Below are 25,985 nucleotides of genomic sequence, written 5' to 3'. Positions count from 1 at the left end.
AGATGCATGTTAATAACATGGATGTTAATGAACATCATTCCTTGGCATACGAAGAAGAATTAAGAAAGTTCAAAAAATTGATGATCAATGCAAATAGATAATGAAAGAAGTACATGATCAATCGTCAATGGGCTAGTAATTCTTTAGGCTTATAGACCCTCCATTCACTAAGTAGGTGATGGAGGTTCCCTTAACTTTAAAGTTCAAGATGCCAAATATTGGTAAGTAAGACAATACCTCAAATCTAGTAGATCATCTAGATACGTTCAAAATGCTCTAAATGCAATTATGGGGATCATCGAATGTTGTTATGTGAAAAGTCGTCATAACAACGTTGAGGTCTACACATAATAACGTTGAGGGACATAACCCCTTAAAAGTTATGTAACTTTGTAAATAATTAAAAGCTCTTAACATTGAATGCCAAAAAAGGTGTCTTACTTATAAAGAATTTTTATGAAAGGTAAAGGGTATGACACATTTTATATACTGTTGTCATATTCACTCTTATTTCTTTGATCTTTGATAAAACATTCGAGAGATTTCTCAAAGCATACACTGAATCTTCCAAGATCTTTAACATTTCTTTTCAAAAATCGTGATTTCAGATCATTTCAATGAGTTTTAACGATAACAAATATAAGCCTCTCTTGATATTTGACAAAAGACAATCGTAAGGAGGGGTGTAAGGGGGTATTAAGTTCTTACAAATATGATTTTGTGAATTAGTTTGAATTAAAATTGAATCGATCACTGAATAAAAAATTTGAATTATTTTAATCATTTGGTATCTAGTATCTAAATATGTGTTATTTTTCAAATTTAACATACTTAAAACTTAGGAGCATAAATATTTAATTTAACAAAAAGTAATATTTTATTGTCATATAATTAATAATTACAAATACAAATTATATAATTTATGGTTGTACAAAAATAAAATTCATTATTTTAATCACTTGGGTAATGAGTTTTTTGTCTTTCCTATTTTAGATGAGGGACAAAACTGAGAAAGAGAACTTTGAACACGAATATTGAAGGAATTTTAAGAAAATTCAAAGTTATCATCAAAGACTTTGATGTCTAACTAGTTTATTTATTCAATGAACCAATTTAGACACAACCTTTATTTAGAGGTTCGTTTTGAAATCTCAATAGTAATATGTGTCTTTTAGGGGACGCTTGTGATTGTATTTGAATTGGTTCACTAAATAAGTGAATTAGTTAGACATTAAAATCTTTGGTGACAATTCTGAATTTTTTTAAAATTCTTTTGACAGAATAAAACATTGAAACATGTTTGATTCAGATTTAGAGGTATCTTTTTCCAATTATATTTCTTATAAAAAATAAAAATGACAAAAAACTCAATACCCAAGTGATTAAAATTAAAATAATAATTTTTTTAATACAACAATAAAATGTATATATATATTTATTTATAATTATTAATTAAGTATATAATAAGGAAATATTATTTATGTTAATTAAAAACTTGAGCTTTTACAATTATTCATTAATTTCATCACATATTTATAAATTAAATATCAAAGAGTTAAAATAATTCAAATTTTAGACTCTTTGGCCTATTCAAATTTTATTCAAAACTAGTTAACAAAATCAGATTTGATTTCATTTTATAGCGCTTAACACATAACTTTACCAAATGCCTCTACTTAGCTGGTTACTTTATATATTTTTATTTACCGTACATGTGATATTATAATATGTACAAAATAGTGGATAAATAAAAAAAATAATATATATAAAAAGCAAGTGTGGGATATTTGTTTTTGAAAATAATTTTAAAATAAAGATTGATTAAAAACTGTCCAGTCTAATCTCAATTAGTAGCAGAGATTAATCTACAGTTAACTTTGATATAAATGTTAATTATTCAGGGTTGCGTCTACTCAATTGTCGTCTTCTCTTCCTGGGGCTCAGTGAGACACGCGCCGCGGTTCGGTTTCCTGCCACGCTCGCGTCGCAGTCCTCTGTGAAGCAGAGCTTAGAAGTTTAGAACAAGAACAACCTCGAGGGATGCCCCCGGGCAAACTTTCAATTTTCAAAGTCTCAAAACAATACTGTTTTTTGAAAACGAAAAAGCTTTTGCTTTCGGAGAACAATCGCAACGACCTCCATTTACCGAGTTTCTCTCTCTGTCTACAGCTCTCGCAATCCCATTTACTGCTCTCTGTACGGACGGACGCCATTGTCATTTGCTTCTGAAACTTGTGTAGAGAACGAGAGAGAGCGAGAGACAGAGGAAGATGAATGTGGTGGGGAGGCAGGCTGGGAGATCTGGCGCGACGGCGCACCACCAGCGTCAGTACTCCGACAATTTTCTGGAAGTGTCTTCCAATAGCCGGTGGCTTCAATCAGCTGGTCTTCATCACCTCCAGTCTTCTAGTGCCGCAATTCCTGCTCTGCAGGTGTCGATCACGCATAGATACTCTCTCTCTCTCTCTCTCTCTCTCTCTCTCTCTCTCTCTCTCTCTCTCTCTCTCTCTATTTTCGGCGTTTCTTTAATCCGTATGTTGAGCGCATTTCGTACTTACGTTGCTAATGTGTGAGTGTGTATCTGCGGGTGCGTTGTGTTGGTTGAATCATTGGCAGGATTTTGGGTTCTATGGCGGAGGAGTTCAGGGATCGAGATTGGGCAGGAATGGGCAGAGGAGCGGTAATGAGCTGTCGTCGGATTCTTCGACGCTGCCGGTTTGTTCTCGGTCGTCGAGTACGAGGAAGATCGACGACGATGTGTCGCCCAAAGAATTCAGCCCTGGGCTGCTGGATCTGCATTCTCTGGATACCGAGCTACTTTCAGAGGTCAGTTCTCATTTTTGTTAGTCGAAGTAGAAGCAATTTTTTTTGTTTTGAAGTTTCAATGGATTTCTTGTAGTTTATTTATTTTTGTCGGCAGACATCTTCAAATTTAAAATGATAATTCACATAATCACATCTATTATCGAGTTTCATAGTTTTATCTTGTTAGGAGAGATATCAACAAACAACCACAAGCGGAATAATTATTCCCCCTATATGCAAGCAAATATAATGTTACATGCTGAAAATAATAGGAAAAATAATCAATCACATCAAGTCAAAAGAACACAAATAGTTTTTTACGTGGAAAACTTCCCCAGCGTGAGGAAGAAAAACCATGGAACCTAATTCAGTTAAAATCTTCACTATCAACCAAATAATGGGTACACCAAGTCTTCTTTAATCGCAATTAGAGGCTAAAAATATATCTCATCAAGATATCAACGATCTTGACAAATACAAAGAGAATTGGAGAGAATATACCAAAATTGCGGTTACTGTTCATGGACAAAAATCCTAACTCTTGAGCTCAAAATCTGATTTCCACCGTTCAGATTGTAGCTCCTTGAGTCGTGAACCTCTCCTCCAAATTTTAGATCGATCAAACCACAGACGAAGTGGGATTGGAGTCTTGATGAAATCTGTGCAGCATGAGAAAAATCACATTTTTCTCTCTTTCTTTTGAGAAGTGACAGCTCCTCCCTTCTCCCGTCTCTTTTTATAACTTCCTTTAGGTTATCACACTTAAGAGCTGAGCTTTGGGCTTTTAATAAAGCCCACTTGGGCTTTCCTCCACATGGAAGGAATTAATCTAACAAATCTCCCCTTTTCCAACTATGTGGAGGGAATCGCCATCCCGGCGATCGAACAACAAACTTTAAGCTTCTCCTTTGGTAGTGTCTTTGTTAACATATCAGAACCATTATCATCAGTGTGAACCTTCTCAAGTTCAAGTAACTTATCGTTCAATGCATCTCTGATCCAATGGTATTGTACATCAATGTGCTTCGATCTTGCATGGAAACTGAAATTTTTAGTAAGATGAATAGCACTCTGGTTATCACAAAGCAACACATACCTCTGCTGCTTGAAACCAAGTTCTCTCAAGAACTTCTTTGCCCATAGCAACTCTTTAGTCGCTTCTATTGCTGCAATGAACTCTGCCTTTGTTGTAGAAAGAGTAATACACTTCTGAAGTCTCGATCGCCAAACTATAGCCCCACCTGCAAAAGTTATCAAATAGCCCGAAGTAAACTTATGAGTATCCACATCCCTAGTCATATCTACATCTGTGTAACCAACTAACAATGATTGTCCGTTTCCCAAACCAAGTCTCAAACTAGAAGTGTCTCGAAAATACCTCATGATCCACTTCACTGCATTCTAGTGCTCTCTTCTCGGATTTGACAATAATCGGCTAACTACACCAACTGCATAGACTATATCTGGTCTTGTGCAAACCATTGCATACATCATACTTCCTACTGCTGAGGCGTAAGGAGCTCTTTCCATGTCTTCCTTTTCCTTATTTGTAGAAGGACATTCTTTTGTACTTAGTCTGAAGTGGGTAGCAAGAGGAGAGCTAACTACTTTAGCTTTGTCCATATTGAACCTCTAAAGCACTCTCTCAATGTATTCCTCATGTGACAAATTTGAGTTCTTGGCACTACTGTCACGACTGATTCTTATGCCAAGAATTTTCCTTGCTGACCCCCAATCCTTCATAGCAAATGACTTACTCAATTTCTTCTTCAACTGGTCAATTCTTGAAGCATTCTTGCCAACAATCAGCTGGTCATCCACATGAAGCAGTAAGAAAATAAAATCATCATCAGAGAATTTCTAAACAAGTACGCAGTGATCTGAAGTTGTCTTCTTGTAGCCTTGCTCTCCCATAACAGACTCAAACTTTTTATATCACCGTCTCGGCGCTTGTTTCAAACCATATAGGCTTTTCTTCAACTTGCACACATAATCCCCTTTCCCTTTCACTCTGAAACCCTCTGGCTGCTTCATATAAATCTTTTCCTCCAAATCACCATGAAGGAAGGCAGTTTTCACATCCATAAACTCAACTTCCAAGTAAAGACTAGTTGCTAAGCCGAGTACTGTACGGATCGATGACATCTTTACAATTGGAGAGAAGATCTCATCAAAGTCCATACCTTTTCTTTGACTGAACCCTTTTACAACCAGTCTAGATTTGTACCGTGGCTGTGAAGAGAACTTATTTGGCTTCTTCTTGTAAATCCACTTGTTCTCCAAAGCTCTTTTTCCTTTAGGTAGTTTCACTAACTCAAAGGTGTGGTTATCATCCGATGACTGCATCTTATCTTGCATGGCCTCAACCCACTCTGTCTTGTGTTCATCTTCCATGGCTTCTACAAAACACTGGGGTTCTCCCTCGTCAGTCAATAACACACACTATTCTACTGAATACCGAGTGGAAGGATGTCGGTCTCTGGCTGACCTCCTGGATGGAATCCCTGGTGGAATCTCTGGCACTGTCAACTGCTCATTAGTCTCAACATCTTCCAGAACTTGTAAGGGAACGTCCACATCACCTCTACCCTGGTGGTCATCCTGAACATCATTCTCAACCTGAGATGGGAAATTATTCAAAGGAATTGGATCCACATTTGTCAAACTGTCACCCTGCTGAGACATAGATTTCTCTGCCTTCTCAATATCCTGAATCGTCTGGTCTTCTACAAACACGACATCTCTGCTTTTCACAATTTTCTTCTCAACTGAATCATAAAGCTTGTATCCAAACTCATCTTGACCATAGCCAAGGAATATACACTGTCATGTTTTCTCATCAAGTTTGGACCTTTCATCTTTTGAAATATGCACAAATGCTTTGCACCAAAAAACACACAAGTGTTATAGGAAACATCCTTACCTGTCCAAACTCGGTTTGGCACATCAAACTGTAGAGGAACACAGGGTGTAAGATTCAATACATGAACAACAGTGCTCAATGCCTCCCCCCAAAAGGATTTTGGCAACCGGGCTTGTGAAAGCAAACATCTCACTCTCTTAACCAGTGTTCTGTTCGTCCTTTCCGCTATGCCATTCAATTGAGGAGTTTTTGGAGGAGTCTTTTGATGCCGAATGCCCTGTTGTCTGCAATACTCATCAAATGGACCAAAATACTCTCTACCGTTATCAGTCCGAATGCACTTCAACTTCTTCCCAGTCTGTCTCTCAACTAGGGCTTGAAATTGCTTGAACTCAGCCAACACTTGGTCTTTTGACTTCAAGGTATATACCCACAACTTCCTTGAATGATCACCTATGAAGGTCACAAAGTATCTGGAGCCACCAAGTGTTCTCGTCTTCATAGGGCCACACACATCCGAATGTACCAAATCCAGTATCTCTGACTTTCTCGAATGAGGGGAATTCTTGAAGGAAACTATGCTTTGTTTCCCTGACAAACAATGAGTACACCTTTTCAGAAGTGTACTTTTTAGTCCACATAGTAGACTTTTCTTCCCCAGTAGAGCTAATCTTTTCTCACTCATGTGAGCCAGTCTCTTGTGCCACAATTCTATTGTACCATTATCCTCCATCGCATTAACTATGTCATTGGAGATCTTTGCTTGCTGAACGTACAATGCAGAGTGCTTCATGCCTCGAGCCACAACCATAGCACCCTTGATGAGCTTCCACTGGCCATCATTGAAAGTGCTGCAGTACCCTTTGTCATCAAGTTTACCTGTTGAAATCAAATTTAAATGAATGTCAGGAATATGCTTCACATCTCTAAGAACTAAACTCGTGCCATTATTTGTCTTCAGATACACATCCCCAATTCTAATGACTTTAACCAAGCCATCATTTCCCATCTTTACTGTTCCAAAGTCACCAGATCTATAGGATGTAAAGAAATTCTTCCGAGATGTAGCATGAATGGAGGCACCGCTGTCAATCACCCAACTGGTCTCATGGTATGTAACATTTATCATCTCATCATCATAAACAATGAGGAATTCTGCAGGAGTGGTGGTAGCAACTCTATCATCACCATCTTTGTCATCTCCATTCTTCGTTCCCTTCCCTTTCTCATTCTTGTTTTCTTTCTTCAATTGACTGCAATATTTCTTGATGTGTCCCATTTTCTCGCAATGATGACACTCAACATTTGCAAGCTTGTTGGACTTGCTTGTGCTGTTATCTCTGTTCTTCGGACCTCTGCTCTTACTTCTTCTCCTCTTTTCTGTAACCAAGATCTCTGATTATGAAGAAGATCTCTGTGTTTTTCTTCTCATCTCTTCATTTAGCAAATAGCTCTTGGCCATATCCATTGTGATTACACCTTATGGAGCGGAGTTAGTCAGTGAAGTTCTGAGCGTTTCCCACGAGTTCGGTAATGAACCAAGCAACCATAACCCTTGTATCTCATCATCAAACTTAATACTCATCCTAGCCAACTGATTAATAATTCCTTGAGTCTCATCCCGGTACCTCAAAGCCATCATTTGTTTAATCAGAAACAACTTATTATTTTCAGTCTTTCTAGCATATAACTGTTCAAGCTTACTCCATAGAGAACGCGCATTTGTCTCTCCACTAAAATGGTTCAAAACATTATCATCTATTCACTGCCTGATATACCCACATACCTGTCGATGTAACAAAGTCCATTCCACATTTGACTTTTTTACTGATTTTTCAGCACTAAACACCGATAGGTAATAATCTTTCACGTAAAGAAGATCCTCCATTTTTTCTTTCCATATGTGATAATTTGAACCATTGAGATTAATCATTCTACTTGTATTTGCTTCCATAACTCAAACTGCTAATCTGACAATTTGTCAACTGGGCTTTGATACCACTTTGTTGGGAGAGATACCAACAAACAACCACAGCGGAATAATTCTTCTCCCTATATGCAAGCAAATATAGTGTTTCTTTACTTTTATACGTGCTGAAAGTAATAGGAAAAATAATCAATCACACCAAGTTACAAGAACACAAGCAATTTTTTATGTGGAAAACTTCCCCAGTGTGAGGAAGAAAAACCACGGGACCTAATCCAGTTAAAACCTCCACTATCAACCAAATAATGGGTACACCAAGTCTTCTCTAATCGCAATTAGAGGTTACAAATATATCTCATCAAGATATCAATAATTTTGGCAAATACAAAGAGAATTTGAGAGTATACCAAAATCGCGGTTATTGTTCACGGGCAAAAGTCCCAACTCCCGAGCTCAAAATTTGATCTCCACCATTCAGATTGTAACTCCTTGAGTCGTGAACCTCTTCTCCAAATTTCAGCTTGATCGAATCACAGACGAAGTGGGATCGGAGTCTTGATGAAACCTGGGTAGCATGAGAAAAATCACGTTTTTCTTTCTTTCTTTTGAGAAGTGATGGCTCCTCTCTTCTCCTCTCCCTTTTTATAACTTCCTTTAGGTTATCACACTAAAGTGTTGAGCTTTGGGCTTTTAATAAAGCCCACTTGGGCTTTCCTCCACATGGAAGGAAATAAGCCAACACATCTAAATTTAGATACGCTTTCTGATAACTTAGCTCATATTTCTGTTTTTGTTTTTTTGTTTTTGTTTTTGCTTTTTTGATTTTTAATTTTTAAAAAATATATGATAGACTTTAGAAAACAGAAATAGACACAAGTACACAAGAAAGAGTATAAAAAAAAATTTGATTTTGATAGACTCTGTTTTGCAACGTCAACATCCTGTTTCACTGGTTCTGGAGGTTTTGTTTCTTTACTCAATTACTTTCATGTGTTTGGGTGCTTGGAATTTGAGCTTTCAAATCATAATTGAAAAATTGAGGCCTAAGTACCCAATCCAAAATATGGTTGATGTATACATCCATACATTTTGAAATGGAATTTAATTCCAGAATCCAATGATCCCAACTTCACAAAAGGCAATATCATAGGAAACTAGAGGCCAAACAATCACAATTCTGATCATTCAATTCTGTGCAGTCAGAGGCTGCTCAATGATCTTGCATTCCTAAGTTCAAATCCTATCACGTAGATCTTTGAATGTTCCCCGAGTCAAAGATGCCGATTTATTCTCTAGGCCTTTTGTACTCTCAACTATTTATTTATCTTTTTTAAGTGGTGAAGGGTACCATTAATTTAAATTATACAGCTTAAGAGCTTTTTGCCGATTCAGGTTATGTACAAAAATGGCAAATTCTGCTCCATAATCTAGGATCCTTGTTGACAATCCTTAGGAGATTAGAAATGGTCAGCGTTTCTAGCTTTCCTCACCATACATTTCAATTTATAATGTGTGATATATTTCATCAATTTTAAAATAATCTAAGAGAATCGAAACAACCTACCTCAGCCTCTGCCCTAGAAATTTGTAACTCAAACTTGCGTACCTTTATTCAGCCTTGAAAAAAATTGATATTCTCATACTACGAAGGGAAAATTTTAAGAGCCTTGCTTGTCTTTAGTGTTGCATAACTTGTTCCGCTGATTTTGTTTGTGAACTGTTGTCAGATGCCTGTTTCTGGTGCATATCGTGTGTTGTCATTTCATCAGCCTGGTCGTGGTAAAAGCTTTGATGACTCTGATCCACATCTCTTTACCAACAAACTAACCAACAAAGCCCGCGGTTTGCCAGAGAATATCCTTCTTAAAAGTTTTTCAGCAGATAAAGAGAAGGCTAGTAATGTTGCTAAGATCAAAGTTGTGGTATGTCTCCTCACTGCTGGAATAATTTTTGTTTTTTTACTGCATTATTCTGGATTTTATTTCCTTGGACAAATTATGACATCAATCAAACATGGCTGGAAGTGGTTTATGAAACTTCTAGTGGCAAAGCCTAGAAAAAAATTGTGCTCTGTTTCCTATGAAAGGGTTTGTCACTTTCACATACTAATAAAGCGCAACTGCGCAAGCAATTATTTTAATGCAGGTGCGTAAGAGACCACTAAACAAAAGGGAAATAGCTAAAAAAGAGGAAGACATTATAACCATAGAGCCAAATATTAATTCTCTCACAGTTCATGAAACAAAACTCAAGGTGAGGAATTTTCTGAATATTGATTGCTATGGATGCTAACATTCTGCTTGGATATAGCCTTATGTTCTGTGTTTTCATGCTTTTATCAGAGGGAAAGCTAGATGTTCAGTAATTTATTTTTTCCCTCAATATCATATGGTATTTTTGTTTCAGTTGTTTCCATTGAGTTTATAACCTTGCTGTTACTTCTAGTCGTTTCCATGTTCTCATTGTCATTACAATTGAAATATCATAAAAATTTGTTATCATTTAATGGAAATATTATAATTTTTTTTTTCTCATTCCCATTTATGTTGAGGCAAAACATGTGTGTCAGCGTCTTGTGGAAGATATTCTTTTTTCTAAGCTTTATCAACTTCTATTGATTGTGGCTTTGGTAAATGTTCCTATAGTAAGCGCTAAGTTGAGTTGCAAATAAAGAAAATAAGTGACCCTGGTAAGTACCCCTTCAATGGATTGATGGTAGTTTGCTCATTTCCCAACACATTTGTGTTGGCCAAGGTGAGGCAGCAATCGGCTTGCATTGTGAAGGCTTGAGGCATGGGTCAAGTTACAATACAAACATGGCCCTTAGGCTGCTATAATATAAGGGGGCATTTGGATTGTGGAATTAAATATATTCAGAATGACATTTCTGGGAGTCTCATTCCTAAGTATGCGATACTTGCCAAATAGGAATGTCTTTGTTTGGTTTGCACCGTCAGATTTCTAGGAATGGTCATAGGTTGTCCATGTCAACATTTGGTTCGATGTGGGAATCATGGCATGCATTTTAAGAAGATGACGTTTACCTTTGACATATGTATAAACAATATATGAAGAATAATTATATTTTCAACACAAAAAATTTTTGTAGATATGTAACTAATTGAATCGATGTCTTCAAACTTTCAATAAATCATAAATTAATAAAATTCAACATTTCATAATCCAATGCACCAAAGTAATTGGCAGCAATATGATTCCAAATCCTAACCATTATATTATATTATTATGACATAATAATATTGCTTTCATTTTTATTTGTAATACATTATTTTGAGTATAATTATAATACTATATTATGGGGGCATTGATGTCCAACAATCCAAAGTAGTGATGTCAAATTGGTCCTATAATTAGGATTCCCATGGGGGAGGGTGGGATGAGATTTGTTTTGGTTACTGGGTTAGGCTAGGCTAGGTTAAGCTTGTTTTGGTGGCTTGGCTATGTTAGGCTAGGCTAAGCATCTGCAACAAATGTATGGGTAGGACTTGCCAAGAGGGAGGGCCTTAGCTACAACACTTGGCTAGCATTGCAAAGTGTCATGGGCTGAAAACTTCACACCTTGTGAAGGGTCATGCAACACTAGTTAAAGCACTCTTGCTTAACTAGTTAGCCAAAGTATATTGCGGTTAAACACAAGAACACATTTTTAACATGTAAAGTAAGCGAAAGCAGTAAGCAAATGAGAATCACGAGGTAAACATCAAAGCAATCCAATTCATTAACACCTCCATAGGCAATGTGTGTTTAGTGAGGGAGACAAGTAGGTTAAACACATTTACAAATGCTATTGACTTTTACAATGATTGATGAACACTCACCCTTCCCTAAAGAGCTTTAAATGTTGTTTTAGCTCTAACTCTAGGAAACATCAAATTGACCAAGGAAACATACTCAAAGCATAAAACTATACTACTATTTACATGATGGTTACCAATCCCATATACACAAAAGCAAGTGATCACAAGCCAAGCATAATGCCCTAAACATGTTTGGATCGTTACATTCTCCTGCACTTACGTGGTTGACATCTTCATAGGCCTTCACACTAAGTACTCTTCAACTTTGTCCACAAATGATAGTCTACGTCTTCTGCTGACATCTAGTTGATTTCTTCATCTCCACGGTCTTTCTAGCTCACTAAGAACTCGTGTTGCGTCTTCCTTGATGATTTGAATTCTTTGCCTACGAGGATTACTTCAATTTCTCTTTTGTCAGGTTGTGCTATCTTCAATGGTGCTTTGGTTGACTAACTTTTGCTTGGATCTTTAGTGTTGGCATTGGATGGCTTGAGGCAACTGACATGAAACACCAGATGCACTTCCATCCAAGCCGGCGGATCAACCTAGTAAGAGGTCTTCTCGGTTTTAGCCAAGATGGGGGCTGGTCCTTCATATTTATGAAGTAGTCTCCTAGGTCGCTTGGAGTGACTTGATCTTTTCTAGATGGAGCTTAACAAGCACTAAGTCACCTATGTTAAGTGCAACAGTCTTCATTCCCCCCTCATCTTCCACTTCTTTATCTGTTTGGAATTTTTTTATAGGTAAGCATAGGCAATCTCTGTATTTTGTATCCATTCTTTGATGAAGATGTATGCTTTTAGACTCTTTCCTCTGTATAACTCATCTACGATTCTACTATGTGAGGTAACAATGGTTGTTGGCTTGTAACAAGTTCAAAAGGACTTTTGTGAGTTGTTGAACTCTTTTGGGCATTGAAACATAACTATGCCATGTCTGCATCCAATTCTTCAAATTGGCGGTGGCGAAATGGTGCAAGTACTCCTATAGTAGACCGTTGAATCTCTTTATCTATCCAACTGTCTATGGGTGGTAGTTTGAAGAGGTGTCAAGTTGTAATCGAGGAATCTAAAATGTTCTTTACGGAAGTTTCTTGTGAATCTTGAGTCTTGATCATTGACATTGTTTTGGGGAACACCCCAATAGTTCATGATATGCTTGAAGAACAATTGTGTTGTCTCCTCAATACTTTGGTGCGGTATGAAAGCATCTGTTAAAGCTTGATAAACATTTGTTGCTCCATGACCTAATAGCTTAATATTTTAGGTAAAGTGCTAATCTAACATGGCATTAGAGCATGATCTGAGACCTAAACACTAATTGTCACAACCACCATGAAGAGCCAAGCCTAAAACCCTAAATCCACCGCATGTCTACCATTATAAAAGAATTTCTAGCAACATATAGCCCTAAAAAACAGCCAATAGTTGCCGGAAGTCAGAGTAGTTTCCGAAAATTTCCTAGGTGACACTACTAGTTTAGGAACACAAAATCTATAGTTGATTTTTCATAAACAACACCATAATCACCCACAAACACTGCCAATTCCCCCCCCCCACCCAATTGAAATTCCATCTCTAGACATTTCCCTCATAGTGCCATGGCTTACACTACATGTGAACTTGTTTGGTTGAAAAACATGTTAGAAGAATTATGTTTTCCACATTCTCAATCTGTGGAGCTAATGTGTGATTATTAAGTTGCCATTCATATTGCTTCCAACTTGGTCTTCTATGAGCAGACAAAACACATTGAAGTTGATTGCCACTTTGTTTGGGGGAAACATGTGCACAAGCTTATTACCACTACTTGTGAAGTTTGATATGTAGCTTGTTGATTTATTTACTTCAAGGTGCTCGTGTCAAATTAATACAAGTTAAGAGCATATAATATATATACCTCAGCTTGAGGGGGAGTGTTGATGGTTATCTTAGTCATTTAGCATTATTAGTGTGTTAATGTTATGTTGATAAGTGAGTTAGTAAGGGTATTTTGGTCATTGGTACTTTCTTTCACATATATTATAAATGGAGGGAGAGACCTATCGTTGTGATTAGGTCTTCCATTTTGCTTAATTATTCAACACGGTATCAGAGTTAGTTACCAGAGGATCTTGGGTTCTAGTCTCATTGTCCGTGTTTTTTATGTGGTGTTTAAAAAATTATTGTATTCCCTGTCATGGGTGTTATATATCATATGCTTATCTCTCCATGGTTGTCAGGTTGCACGTGTAGGGGAGTGTTAAAGCTTGATATATATTGTTGACTCATCACCTAATAGCTTAAGCGTTTAGATAAAGTGGTAATTTAACAGTATCATACTTCAAAAATCTGTCCATAACCACAAGTATAGACCCTACTTCTCCCACTTTGGGTAGTTTTGTGATGAAGTTAAGTGATACATTTTCCCACAGTCTTTTTGGTACTTGTAGAGGTTCTAACAACCTTGTGATCGTCTTTTGTTCCACCTTGTCTTGTTGGCAGGTGAGACAAGTTTAGGTATATTTGACCACCTCATCACTCATGTGTGGTTAATGCCACCTTGGATAACCTTTTGACATGGTGTCATTACACTCTCAGGAATGTCTTTCTCAGATCACCAGCTTAAGCCAAGAAGAGCCTGTTACCATGTCATTAGCACTGACTAGAAGTGGCATACTTTGTGCTCCATCTTGTCGTGGTAACCTTACTTACTGTCAAGTGTGTTACCATTTGAAAGACTGTAAGATCGGCCTTCCTGCTCAGTGCATTCGTGACTTGGTTCATTTGCCCAGCCTTGTGCTCAAATAAGAAATCAAACTTCGCTAGGAATTTTTGCCAACGAACCTACTTGGTTGATAACTTTGGTTGTGTAAAAAAGTGACTGACAACCAAGTTAATTGTTTTCAGTACAAACTTTGAACCAAGTAGGTAATGCCTCCACACGTGAAGGCAATGTATCACTGCTAGTATCTCCTTCTTTTGAGCTGTGTACTTTCACTTCGCTTCATTAAGCACACATAATAGGATGATTGTCCTGTAACAAAACTACACCAAGGGCATAGTCTGATACATCTGTTTGTACCTCAAAGGGCTTCATAATGTTTGGAATAGCAAGTATTGGATCTTGCATCATAGCATCCTTCAAGCTGTCAAAGATTCCTTGGCACTTTGCCATCCATTCCACCTATGACCCTTTTTAAGAAGTTTTGGTAATGGGTTACTTCTTAAGTACCCCTCTACAAGCTTGCGATAATAGTTGGTTAGTCTAAGAAAGGAATGGAGTTCCTTCACAATTGTTAGGACCTTCTAATCTTGAATATATCTTACCTTCTTTGTATCCATCTAGATACGATCTTGCTCGATCAAATGACCAAGGAATTGATACCCCTCTGAGCGAAAGAACACTTCTCTTTCTTCATATAAAAGTTGTCCTCCTTTAGCTTGTTGAACACTTTTCTTAGATGCTCTTTATGTTCCTCCAAAGTGGATTTGTAGACAATGTCATGCAAGTATACCACGACAAACTTGTCGAGGTACTCATGAAAATACTTGGTTCATCAATGTTTAGAATGTCACTAACCCATTTGTCAACCCACGGGCATTACCAAGAATTCATATGCCTTGTATCGTGTCACATGAGTAGTCTTCAACTCATCACCATCTGCTATTCTCAGTTGAGAGTAGCTTGACAGCAAGTCAAGTTTGGTGAAGTACTTGACATGACTTAGCTGCTCTAACAAATCAACAATCACTGGAATAGGATACTTGTTGCACACATTCACCCTGTCGTGCATGCGGTAGACCACACCCATCTGCATGTTTCTATTATGTTTTCTCTAAAACAACACTAGTGCTTCGAATGGTACTTTGGAAGGACATATATAGCTGCTTCCAATAACTTATCAAGTTGCTTCCTCAACTTTACTTACTCTGGAGGCATCATTTGGTATGGCCTTTTGTAGGTGGCCTCACTCATGGTAACAACTCAATCTTATGCACTACACCCCGTTGTAGAGGCGAGTTGGGAGGTAGCTTTTTGTGATAACAACTTTATATTCATCCAACACACCTTGAAGATGGTAGTAGGCACTTGCTCTTGGCCTACCTCTTCATTTACCACCAACATGCCAAGATATAGCTATTCACCCCTTGTTAAATCCTTCTAAAGCTGCATGGCTAAAAGGAACTTGTCATCGTTCCCTTTCTTCACAATGGATTGCACCATGCAAGGGTAGTCTCCCATTAGACAAAGGGAACCGGCAAATGACATTAGTATCGCCTTTATTCGCATGCCCCACCACTATCCAAGCTTCACAGTTGCTTGCTTGGCCACTTTTAGGACAAGTTGAGTTATGGACTTAACTGCTTTCATGCGTCCCGAGTCCTTCTCTAAGTTCAAGTTGAGTTTATGCTTTTGCCTATATGACAAAGTTATGGGTAGTCTAGATTTCCACTATAGCATTGGCGCTCTTCCCATTAGATCTACAAACATTAACCCTTTGGCTTGGGTGACTTTTGGTTCTTGCTACTGTCTCTCCAATGCGTTGAGTAATCGCATTGCACCCATTCTCGAGGTTTCTCCTCATCCTTATCACCTTTTTGTGACTCTGCGATGAAAGCTTGTAGGGCATTGAGTGATGATCAGTGAGGGCAATTGGCAACCTCCTCAACATAAGAAGCATCATTGTATGTATTGAAAGACTAAGACAATGGAGTTTCTTTTGAAGTTGATGCCTTGGTGTCTGCCTCCCCACTTTTGGGTTCGCTCTCCTTAAAATATTTTTCATTGTTTTCACCCATGACACTCTCTTTGGACACTATGGAACTCTCTCCAGAGTAGTCAGTCAAGAGTCCACTGTAGCATGTGCAATTGGCAAGTGTTGGACTCTCTGTTGATGAAGTTTTGCCCTTGCCATGGTTGTTTCAACCCCTTAAGAAAATGGAACAACTTATCTTTCTCTAACACATCCTAGATATCCAACATCAAAGTAGCGAATTGTTTCACATACTCCCTAATTGCACTACTGTGCTTAAGGTCTCATAGTTTACACCAAGCATTATACTCAACATTCTTAGCAAAGAATTTGGTCTTGAGCTCTCTCTTCAAGTTTGCTCAACAATCAACTGTACATAGATCATTTTGTATCTCATCATACATGGTACGCCACCACAACTTAGCGTAACCACTCAATATGGTCAGAAAGTTTGTCCATCTCCGTGGCCACATTGTTGGCCCTATTAGCCTGCGGCTTTAGCGCCTCAATTTTGTCAGTATTGGTTGACATGGTCTTTTGCCGCTATTGAACACAATCCCACAAAACGAAGGCAACCAAATTCATGAAACAATTAACCAAGCTCTAATACCAATGTCATGGATTGAAGATTTCACACCTTGTGAAGGCCTGTGAGACACTAGCTAAAACACTCTCGTTTGACAAGTCAACAAAAGTTTACCATGGTTAACCACAAAACACATTCTCAACATGCAAAGTAAGCAGAAGCAATAAACAATAATCTAAGCAAATGAGAACCACGTGATGAACATTGAAGCAACATATTCATTAACAACACCTTCATAGGCAATATCTACTTAGCAAGGGAGCAAGTAGGCTAAACACATTTATAAATGATTGTGAGTTTTACAATGATTAATGAACACTCACCCTTCCCTAAAGGAGCATTATATGCTATTTTAGCTCTCACACTAGGAAACATTAAATTGACTAAGGAGTCATATTCCCACTTTATACTAAGGCATAAACATACTCAAAGCATAAAATTTATTCTACTATTTACATGATGGTTATCCATCCCAAGTACACAAGGCAAGCAGTCACAGGCAAACATAATGCCTTGAACAAGCTTGGCTCTTGACATGAAGGCTTGAGGTATGGGTCAAGTCATAGTAAACTGTGGCACTTAGGATTCTATAATTTAATGGTGCATTTGTTTTGGTGGCTAGGTGGCTTGGCTATGTTAGGCCATGGGGCGGTAGTTTCTCAAGGCCACAAGGAATCATCCTTGCCTTAATCTGCCTTAAATGTGATGGAGTCACGCCTATGTGGTGACAATACTATACCAAGTCCTGTCTAGTCAACACTTATCCTCATCCATTGAGATACTCCAATGTACTAGTCAATGGTCAAGTCTTACAACACGACAACCTTGTCCTGATTAAAATTACCACAGGAACCATGATTCAAACAATAAGGGTGTTAAACTCACATCCGACTAGCACTATGAGCAATTCTTGTCCCCTCGCAGCACAGTCATCGTGCCATAGTACTAATCACTTATAATCCACTAGCCGAAGCTAAGGGAAGTGACTATACAACTCAAGTTTGACATACAAAGGATCAACACCCTCGATAGTCCAAATAGGGTTGAGACGACACTGCAAGAGTATACCCAAGGGTGCTGAGTTGAGTCAACATGAGTGTACCTCACAACCTCCGGGTTGAGACTACTGTGCGACTTCATTCCCCAATGAGTCATCCACTGGCTTCCAATCTCACATGGAAGTTTTAGACATCCCGATGCAAGTTCTGCAGCCATGGAGAAATTAGAAGAAAGGAAGGGGAAAGGAGGATAGAGGAGAAACTGGGGGGGATTGTGTGACTTTATTCTCCGACGATTAACTTACAACATGGATTTCACACACTATTTATAAGAAAGCATAAACACTTAGAACTACACACATAACCCAAAAATTACATGAATTACAAAAAAACCTGTAATTTAGACAAATACAACAAACAAGCCCCTAGATACATATAATACTCTACTAATTATGCTAAACACATAATGATCTACTAACTTAACCCAACAATTCCTTAACCATACTCTTTTTAATTATTCTTTAGCAAGGATCTTTCCAAGGTCTTGCTTCTTGTCCTACATCAACTCTCCCCTTGTTAGAAAAAATTCGGCCTCGGATTTTGAAATGTTGGAGGATCAAAAGCGAGAAGCAAACTTGGACTCTTCGGAAGTTAGAACTTGAATGAGACAAGAAACCACGTTCCATTGGCAGCACCATAGACTTGACTTGAGAATTAGCATCAATGAACTCATCGGGGCTGGCAAACTCAACAATAGGAATGTTTGAAGGACTTTGGATGTCCTCATACACATTGATTGCCTTCTTTGTAGTGTCTTGAAGTTGAGTAACTTTGACATGATCAATAATTTCAGATTCTTTGTCCTGGTTGGTTGGTAGAGCAGGCTTCAAGATGATTTTTTTTTCCATTATAGTGGAAGACGTGTGCCCTCATGTCCGTGAGTCACACCCAAATCATCAAACCAAGGATAACGAAGGCGTACATGGCCAATCTTCATAGGTAGGTATCACACCGAACATTAGCAAAATATTCACCTATTTGGATAGGGATCAAACATCTCTCGCAAACATGTATACTAATCAACCCAAGATATCACATAAGGCTCTGGGTGAGGTTCCAGATGAAGCTGCATTTGAGTGACTCCACTTATGGAAACCACATTCATTGGACATTTTCCATTAATGATAATTTTGCAAAACTTTTCTCCACACTTGAGAAAGGTGTTGAAAAGCTTGAAATTGTGCCCAAAGTATGATAAATGACATTCCTTTGTCCAATAATTTGTCACCATATTGCTGGATTTATACTTAAATATACTTTTAACTATTAATCACCAAGAGCCCTTTACACAATCCACAATTCTCAATCTAATCATGCAAACCACAAACTTCACCCTCAATTATTTAAGAACAATCTTCAAGTCACCTCTAATCTTGAGTATCACGCAGAAATGAAACAAATTCACTAGCAGAAACCACAAATTTAGCAATAAACCTGATTTTTGATGCTGGCAGCTGCAATTTCTTGCTCCTTGTAGCAATTTATAGCGCTTACTTGCAATATATTATGTCCACAATCAAATATCTCCTTGCAGGTCAAAATATTGTGGTTAAAACCCAAAATCTTGTGGCTGAAGCAATTTTTCTCGAGACTGGAAATAGCAGAACACTATGGAAGTTTCCCAGTCACAGGTTGCCGGTGTGTGGTGTGTGTGTGCCACCGGTGAGGCACCACTGGCGATGAAACTTTCATTGAGGGAAGATCAAGGGATGAGGAGTTTAGTAGTGGTGGCACTGTGTTAAGAAAATCACCGGCCGACGGCTGGAATTCCTTTGGCCGGTGCGTGAGGATGCTCAGGTGATAGGAAGGCGATAAAATTGTAGGGGAAGGGGCGTTGGGGTGTACTGTGTTTGATGGTGTGGGTGGTGTTGCAGGATGATTGCTGGAGAATGGTGTTCGAACAAATGGGGGCACGGCTGGAATTTCTGAAGAAGTGCAGAAACTGCAGTACATTTTTTTTTTAACAGAAATTTCAGAACAGAGAAAAATCAGAGAGAGAATGATGGAAGGGAAGCAGAGAGAGAAGAAGACAAGAAGGAAGAATGAAGAAGAAGAAAGAAGATGGAAGATTGGAGGAAATGCTGGACAGAGACTGCTGCAAGTAGAGGAGACAGCTACAGAATTTAGAAATCAGAGAGTTGAGAGAATTATGGGAGAGAATTAAGAGAAGGAGAAGAGAAACAGAGAAGAAGAAGAGGGCAGAATGCTGCTGGGCGGCAGGGGATTATGGACAGATCAGGAGATCAAAACAGAGAAAAGGAAGAAGAAAAAGAGAAAGGAAGAAGAAGAAGAAGAAGAGAAGAGGAGAAGAATGAGGGAGAATGGGTGGACTGAAATGGAAGAATGGAAATCGTGTTTGGGCTCTGATACCAAATGATGCAGGGCCAGCATCAAGGTTCTGCAGCTGTGGAGAAATTAGAAGCAAGGGGAAGGGAGGAGAGAGGGGATACAATGGGGAAACTCATGTTCAATTCAATTCAAATTCATCAACTAACTTACAACATGGCTTTCACACAAGAAAGCCTAAACACAAAATTACACACATACCCCTAAAACTACATGAATTACAAACAAATCCATACTACACATAAATACTTCAAACAAGCCCCCAAATACATATAATACTCTACTAATTAAACTAAACACATAATAAACTACTAACTTAACCCGACAACTCCTTCACCCTACTCTTCTCGATTATTCTACATCAAGGATCTTCCCAAGGTCTTCCTTCTTGTCCTACATCACACCCCTCAAGGATGTTAAGAGTTCACCCCCAAGCTCTTCTCAGGGTGCTCACTTAGTACACGAGGATACCAAGGGAGGTAGGCCACTCACTTGGCATTCCCATAAAAGTAATTTCTCTAAAACATTCTTGTTCACATACGAGAAACCAACCAAGGGTCTAATGATCATACATCATATCTCGAGAACACCACCATGGGAACTATCTACTTCCACCACAACATCACAGTGATATTCATAGTAAGTCCTATGACATCTTCATAATCAAATCAATGTTAATCGAAGTTCATTCCATAACACATTTAGAAAGAACATTGTAACTGTCCAAGGTTGCCCAAGAAGACATTTGGCATGTGTCTCAGTTACAAGAATGTACATCTAGAAAGACACTTGGCCAAGCACCTTTAGCCTATGATTGGTGTAACAAATGTGTGGGGTAGGACCACCAAGAGAGAGGAGCCGGGGGGGGGGGGGGGCGCTTGGCCCATTCATAATGTATAAGGTTGGCCGGTCCCACGTTGGGCCAAGAGTAGCTAAGCAATTAAAGGATTCGACTGCACTTTATTTTTTTATTTTTGTTATATCAATCATTTGGAGGGTAATGATTAGCCCGTCCTTTGTACATGACAATGCAAACATGGAATAGGATAGCTATCATAGCTAGTCCAATCTAGTTCCTTAAAAAAACTAGTCGTCGAAACAAACACAGAGTCTTGTTTAGAAGACTCAGATTATTTTTTTGGCCTGAAATCTGACCAGTTGTTAGCTTACTTGAAGATTTGTGTTTATTTTCAGTAGCTTCTCATTCTTTTGTGTGATTTTTGTTTTCTGTCAAAATGGTGTCAGAATTTTGTAAAGTTTGATGATTCTACTTTGTAATTTTAAGATTAATTTCATTTTTTCCAGGATTTTATGGGGTTTCTGGAAAGGTGTTTAATTTTTTTGGAGTTTGGGGACCATTAAAAAGTCTTGTGAGGCCTCTGGCTGTCTTCATCACTTGATTCACAAAATTTAGTTTTCCTTCCATCCCTGCTTGTAGGAAATCCCAGATCTATGGGATTTTAATTTATTTTGCTTCTGGTCTGCATCTGCACTTTAAGCATGCCTAACGTTGTTAAGTTTTCTTCCCTGCACAGCATATGGATGATATCAAGATTGGTAATCAATATTTTTGGCATATATTGTGTGGATGAGGTCCCTTTGTTAATATTGTAGAAATACAATGTTTTGTGAATGATTAGTAGGAATTTTTTGTCCCCAACTAGCCATACTTGTTATATTGCTAAGATGTATTGATGCTTCACCATCACTGATAGTGGTGTCCTCAAGCAAAGACCTGAGTTAGTTTTGTTTTCTGCCTTAGTCATGTTAGAAGATGCAATTTTGACTTCATCTTCAACAAGTACAGCTTCATGTTTATGTACTTTCTCTTTGTTTGTGCTGTGTGTTCGTTGCATGTGATCGTGAAATGTTATTTCTCCAGTGTATAATTCATGACCTTCTGCAGGTTGACCTGACAGAATATGTTGAGAAACATGAATTTTTGTTTGATGCTGTACTGAATGAAGATGTTTCGAACGAAGAGGTGAGAACATGAGAGACTGCCGAAGCTTGGTTACTTCTTACAATTATATCTGAATTGATTTAATTTTCTCCTATTTATTTCCTTCATTTTCTGTTTTTTTTTTCTTTGTTCTGTAGGTCTACTCTGAGACAGTGGAGCCCATAGTTCCAATACTTTTTCATCGAACAAAAGCAACTTGCTTTGCTTATGGACAGACAGGCAAATAATTTGGGTCCTCTCTGCTATAAAAGTTTTGAATTGGCTGTTCTATAAAATTTGGCAGGATTGGAACATTAGTTGTTTCTGGAATTGTTACACATACTATGCATATGAATGGCGCATTCACTTTCTTGATCTTCTGTTGATTAAATGGAAGAATACTTAAAACCAACAGACAGATACACACTACTCCAAAGTGGTGTGATTTTGCACATTAAACTGGATATCATTTGAAGTGAAGAGTTAAGTGTAACAAATAAGAAGAAAAAGAAGTAGAACTGGTAGTCACAAATTATTGTCTCCTGTTAACATAGAGAATGGTATTTGTTAATCCTTGAATACTGGAATGCCTTGGGTTGTTCCCCTTTTAATGGTGTTCATAATCTCTTTTTTGAACAATCTTTTGTTTGCATCTGTCCAATATTCCTATAAGTTATGCCCAGGCCCTATCTTCTTATATATTAACCAAATTACATCAAATTTGTGTTTCCTTTTTCCATTCACTGTAATGTTGCATCCTACCAACTGTTTGCCCCATGCCTTTGCTTGTATGAACACACAGATTGACAGGACATTTTATATATAATCCAATTCACATGTTTGATAGTATTTGGTGTTTGGACATGGCTTGTAAGATGAGCACATCTTTGTCTGAATTTTTTGCTCGCACCTTAAGTAGCTTTTATTTTCTTTTTAGGTTTTCAATTGGATCTTAAATCCTGCTTCTTGTTCTTTTACTTATAATAGTTGCAGGTAAGCTTTTACTGATTGTTTTTTCTTGGTCAGGGAGCGGAAAGACTTATACTATGCAGCCATTGCCCCTCAAAGCATCCCAAGATATTTTAAGATTAATGCACCACACATACCACAACCAAGGCTTCCAACTGTTTGTCAGTTTCTTTGAGATATATGGGGGAAAACTTTTTGATCTCCTTAATGATCGGAGGTATGTTGTCTTAGATTAAAAAATCTGCAATCATGTTAGAAAAGTCTGCAAATATGCCAAATCCTTAAATTTGGAATATACTGCTCCAGAAAGCTTTGCATGAGGGAGGATGGGAAACAGCAGGTCTGCATTGTGGGTGTGCAAGAACACAGAGTTTCTACTGTTGAGACAATCAAGGAGTTGATTGAGAAAGGCAATGCTTCGAGAAGTACTGGTACAACTGGTGCAAATGAGGAATCCTCCCGGTCACATGCTATACTTCAGCTTGCAATAAAGAGATCTGTTGATGGCAGTGAGTTGAAGCCTCCTCGACTTGTTGGGAAGCTTTCATTTATAGATCTGGCTGGTAGTGAACGCGGTGCAGATACCACTGACAATGATAGACAGACAAGGTTATTCTTGTTTGGATTTAGTTTGTCTCCTGGGAAACTCAGCCCTCTGGGTGTAGTCTTGTATTAATATATTTTCAAAGCAATAGCATACCAGATTTCCTTGACGGGGCCTAGGAACCATGAGATTGATTGTTAAATTTTTGTTGCAGAATGGAAGGGGCTGAAATTAATAAAAGCTTGCTTGCTTTGAAAGAGTGCATTAGAGCTCTTGACAGTGACCAGGGTCATATTCCTTTCAGAGGGAGTAAGCTTACAGAAGTTCTTAGAGATTCATTTGTGGGCGAATCACGTACCGTTATGATCTCCTGCATTTCACCAAGCTCAGGATCATGTGAGCATACTATTAACACTCTAAGATACGCTGACAGGTAAATGTGTTTTCAACAAAATTGATGCAGGAAATGGATGCTCTTTTTGCTTGAATGGCTGACGAATATTTGCAATCCAGGGTCAAGAGTCTTTCAAAAGGGAACAGCTCCAGGAAGGACATGTTGTCTTCGCCCTTAAACCTTAGAGATTCAACTGCATTGCCCTTATCTTCAGTCTTACCAATTGTGCCAAACCTTGAGGATAACATAACTGATTTTTCCACCGAAGAAATCTTTGGATGGCCCAAACAGGCTGTTAGAGAAAACTCTCTGCCTTTTAATGTGGATCGAGTTCCAAGTGGAAGGGCGGAGGGCAATTTGACTGCATCTTCGTACTCAGATTATTGCAAGGGTCAGGGAGGCAGTCAGAATGATGTACCTGAAGATGATCTTGACTACTCAGAGCAGGCCCATGAACAAGATATATTATCATGGATGAAGAACAAAAAGGTTGAATCCCACCACATATCAGCTATTGATGGCAGGTTGAGGAGAACCGAGGCTTGGACAAGTCAAAAGGATATGCCAGACTTTGACTGTCAGTCAGATGATGATCTGAATGCCTTATTGAAGGTAGCAGCCTTGTAAATGTTTCCAAAATTGATTTCCTTTCCATAAGCAATAAAATCTTGGAGTAAAAACTTGCTTTGCTTGATCTTAGGAAGAGGAAGATCTTGTATCTGCTCACCAAAAACAAGTGGAGGAGACGATAGATATAGTTAGGGAGGTCAGTGATCATCTCTGTTTGGTCTGCCCTATCTGTCTGCCACAATAACACTTCCATATTGATTTATTTGTTTCTGCAGGAGATGAATCTCTTGGCCGAAGCTGACAAACCAGGCAATCATTTGGACGATTACATCTCTAGATTGAACGCTATTCTGTCTCAAAAGGCTGAAGGAATTTTACGACTGCAAACCCGCTTGGCTCACTTTCAGAGGCGGTTAAGGGAGCATAGTGTCTTCGTTTCTTCTTCTAATGATTAATCTCTTATTCCACTGCGTCTGGTGGAAGAGATCAGTTATAGAGGGAACTTCGTGAAAAGCACGCTGCATTTGGGGGGCGGGGGTGTGATGTATTTTGTATCTCACAAGATTTCATGCTTGGTTGCATTATTTTTTCTCGGGGTGATGATTTCTATGGAGGGTGAGTGTGGTGGAGTGAATTTATTGTTGCTGTTTTACTCAATTGCTGCTGTGACATTTTTGAGTTACAGAAGAAAATATTGCCAGTTATTTGTATAGCTCTGTGGCAGTGTAATTTAATTATAGTAAGTCTGTCCTCTTCGGATGTAACTATTTTAAAATGCTAGCTTGTAAATTTCCAGCAACGTCGTTTCTTAGGCGCCATTTTCAACATATAGTATAAGCCTTCAGTATTCAGGGGGGAATTCTTTATGATTTTATGTTCAATTCAATTAGATTGACAATTTTTTCTTTGTTCTTCTTGCATTGTACTGAGCAAATGGTACTGCTTCATGGCCCGCTTCTCTAAAACACGAATAGCTTGTTATAGATTACTGATATCTATTACTTGATTATTTCTTGTTTGATGAAGACTGAAGCTTTAAACCAGGGCAGTTATTTAATACTGTACATGTTAAAATCTCAAATTAGGAAAGTGGGTAAATGTAGAAGATTATATATTATTTTGTAGAGGGATTATTTCATTGTTTAGAATAGTTGATTGTATTATATAATATAAGATTGGGGTGCACATAATAACAAGAAGTATTGAATTGAATTCCGCTCACATGGTATTAGAGTAAGGGTTTCTCAACCTTAGCTAACTGTGGCTAGCGGCATTGTCAACAATAGAGGGTCAACCTCTTCTGAAAATAGTGACGATGACTCAGAGGCCACATCTGTTGGGGGTTCGAATGGGCTCAACAATACAACCTTTCCACTCTTAGTGGAGAAATTAAACGGAAAAAATTTTTGTGAGTGGGCTCAATCCATA

General features: G+C 38.2%; 1 protein-coding gene across 1 annotated transcript; it reads left to right on the top strand.

The window, feature by feature from the left end:
- Nucleotides 1–1,925: 1,925 nt before the first annotated feature.
- LOC131158342 (kinesin-like protein KIN-13B) lies at nucleotides 1,926–25,423 on the top strand. Its single transcript, XM_058113143.1, has 12 exons — nucleotides 1,926–2,432; nucleotides 2,617–2,826; nucleotides 9,323–9,517; nucleotides 9,741–9,848; nucleotides 22,045–22,122; nucleotides 22,239–22,320; nucleotides 23,107–23,266; nucleotides 23,356–23,658; nucleotides 23,808–24,026; nucleotides 24,107–24,599; nucleotides 24,688–24,753; nucleotides 24,833–25,423. The coding sequence occupies exons 1-12, from the start codon at nucleotides 2,271–2,273 to the stop codon at nucleotides 25,010–25,012; spliced, it is 2,256 nt and encodes a 751-aa protein (XP_057969126.1). The 5' UTR covers nucleotides 1,926–2,270; the 3' UTR covers nucleotides 25,013–25,423.
- The last annotated feature ends 562 nt before the right edge of the window (nucleotides 25,424–25,985 follow it).

This window comes from Malania oleifera, chromosome 6 (genome assembly GCF_029873635.1).
Source record: "Malania oleifera isolate guangnan ecotype guangnan chromosome 6, ASM2987363v1, whole genome shotgun sequence".
In the NCBI taxonomy this organism is placed as follows: Eukaryota; Viridiplantae; Streptophyta; class Magnoliopsida; order Santalales; family Ximeniaceae; genus Malania; species Malania oleifera.
The sequence above is the reverse complement of the archived record's forward strand: the minus strand, read 5'-3'. Positions and strand labels throughout refer to the sequence as shown.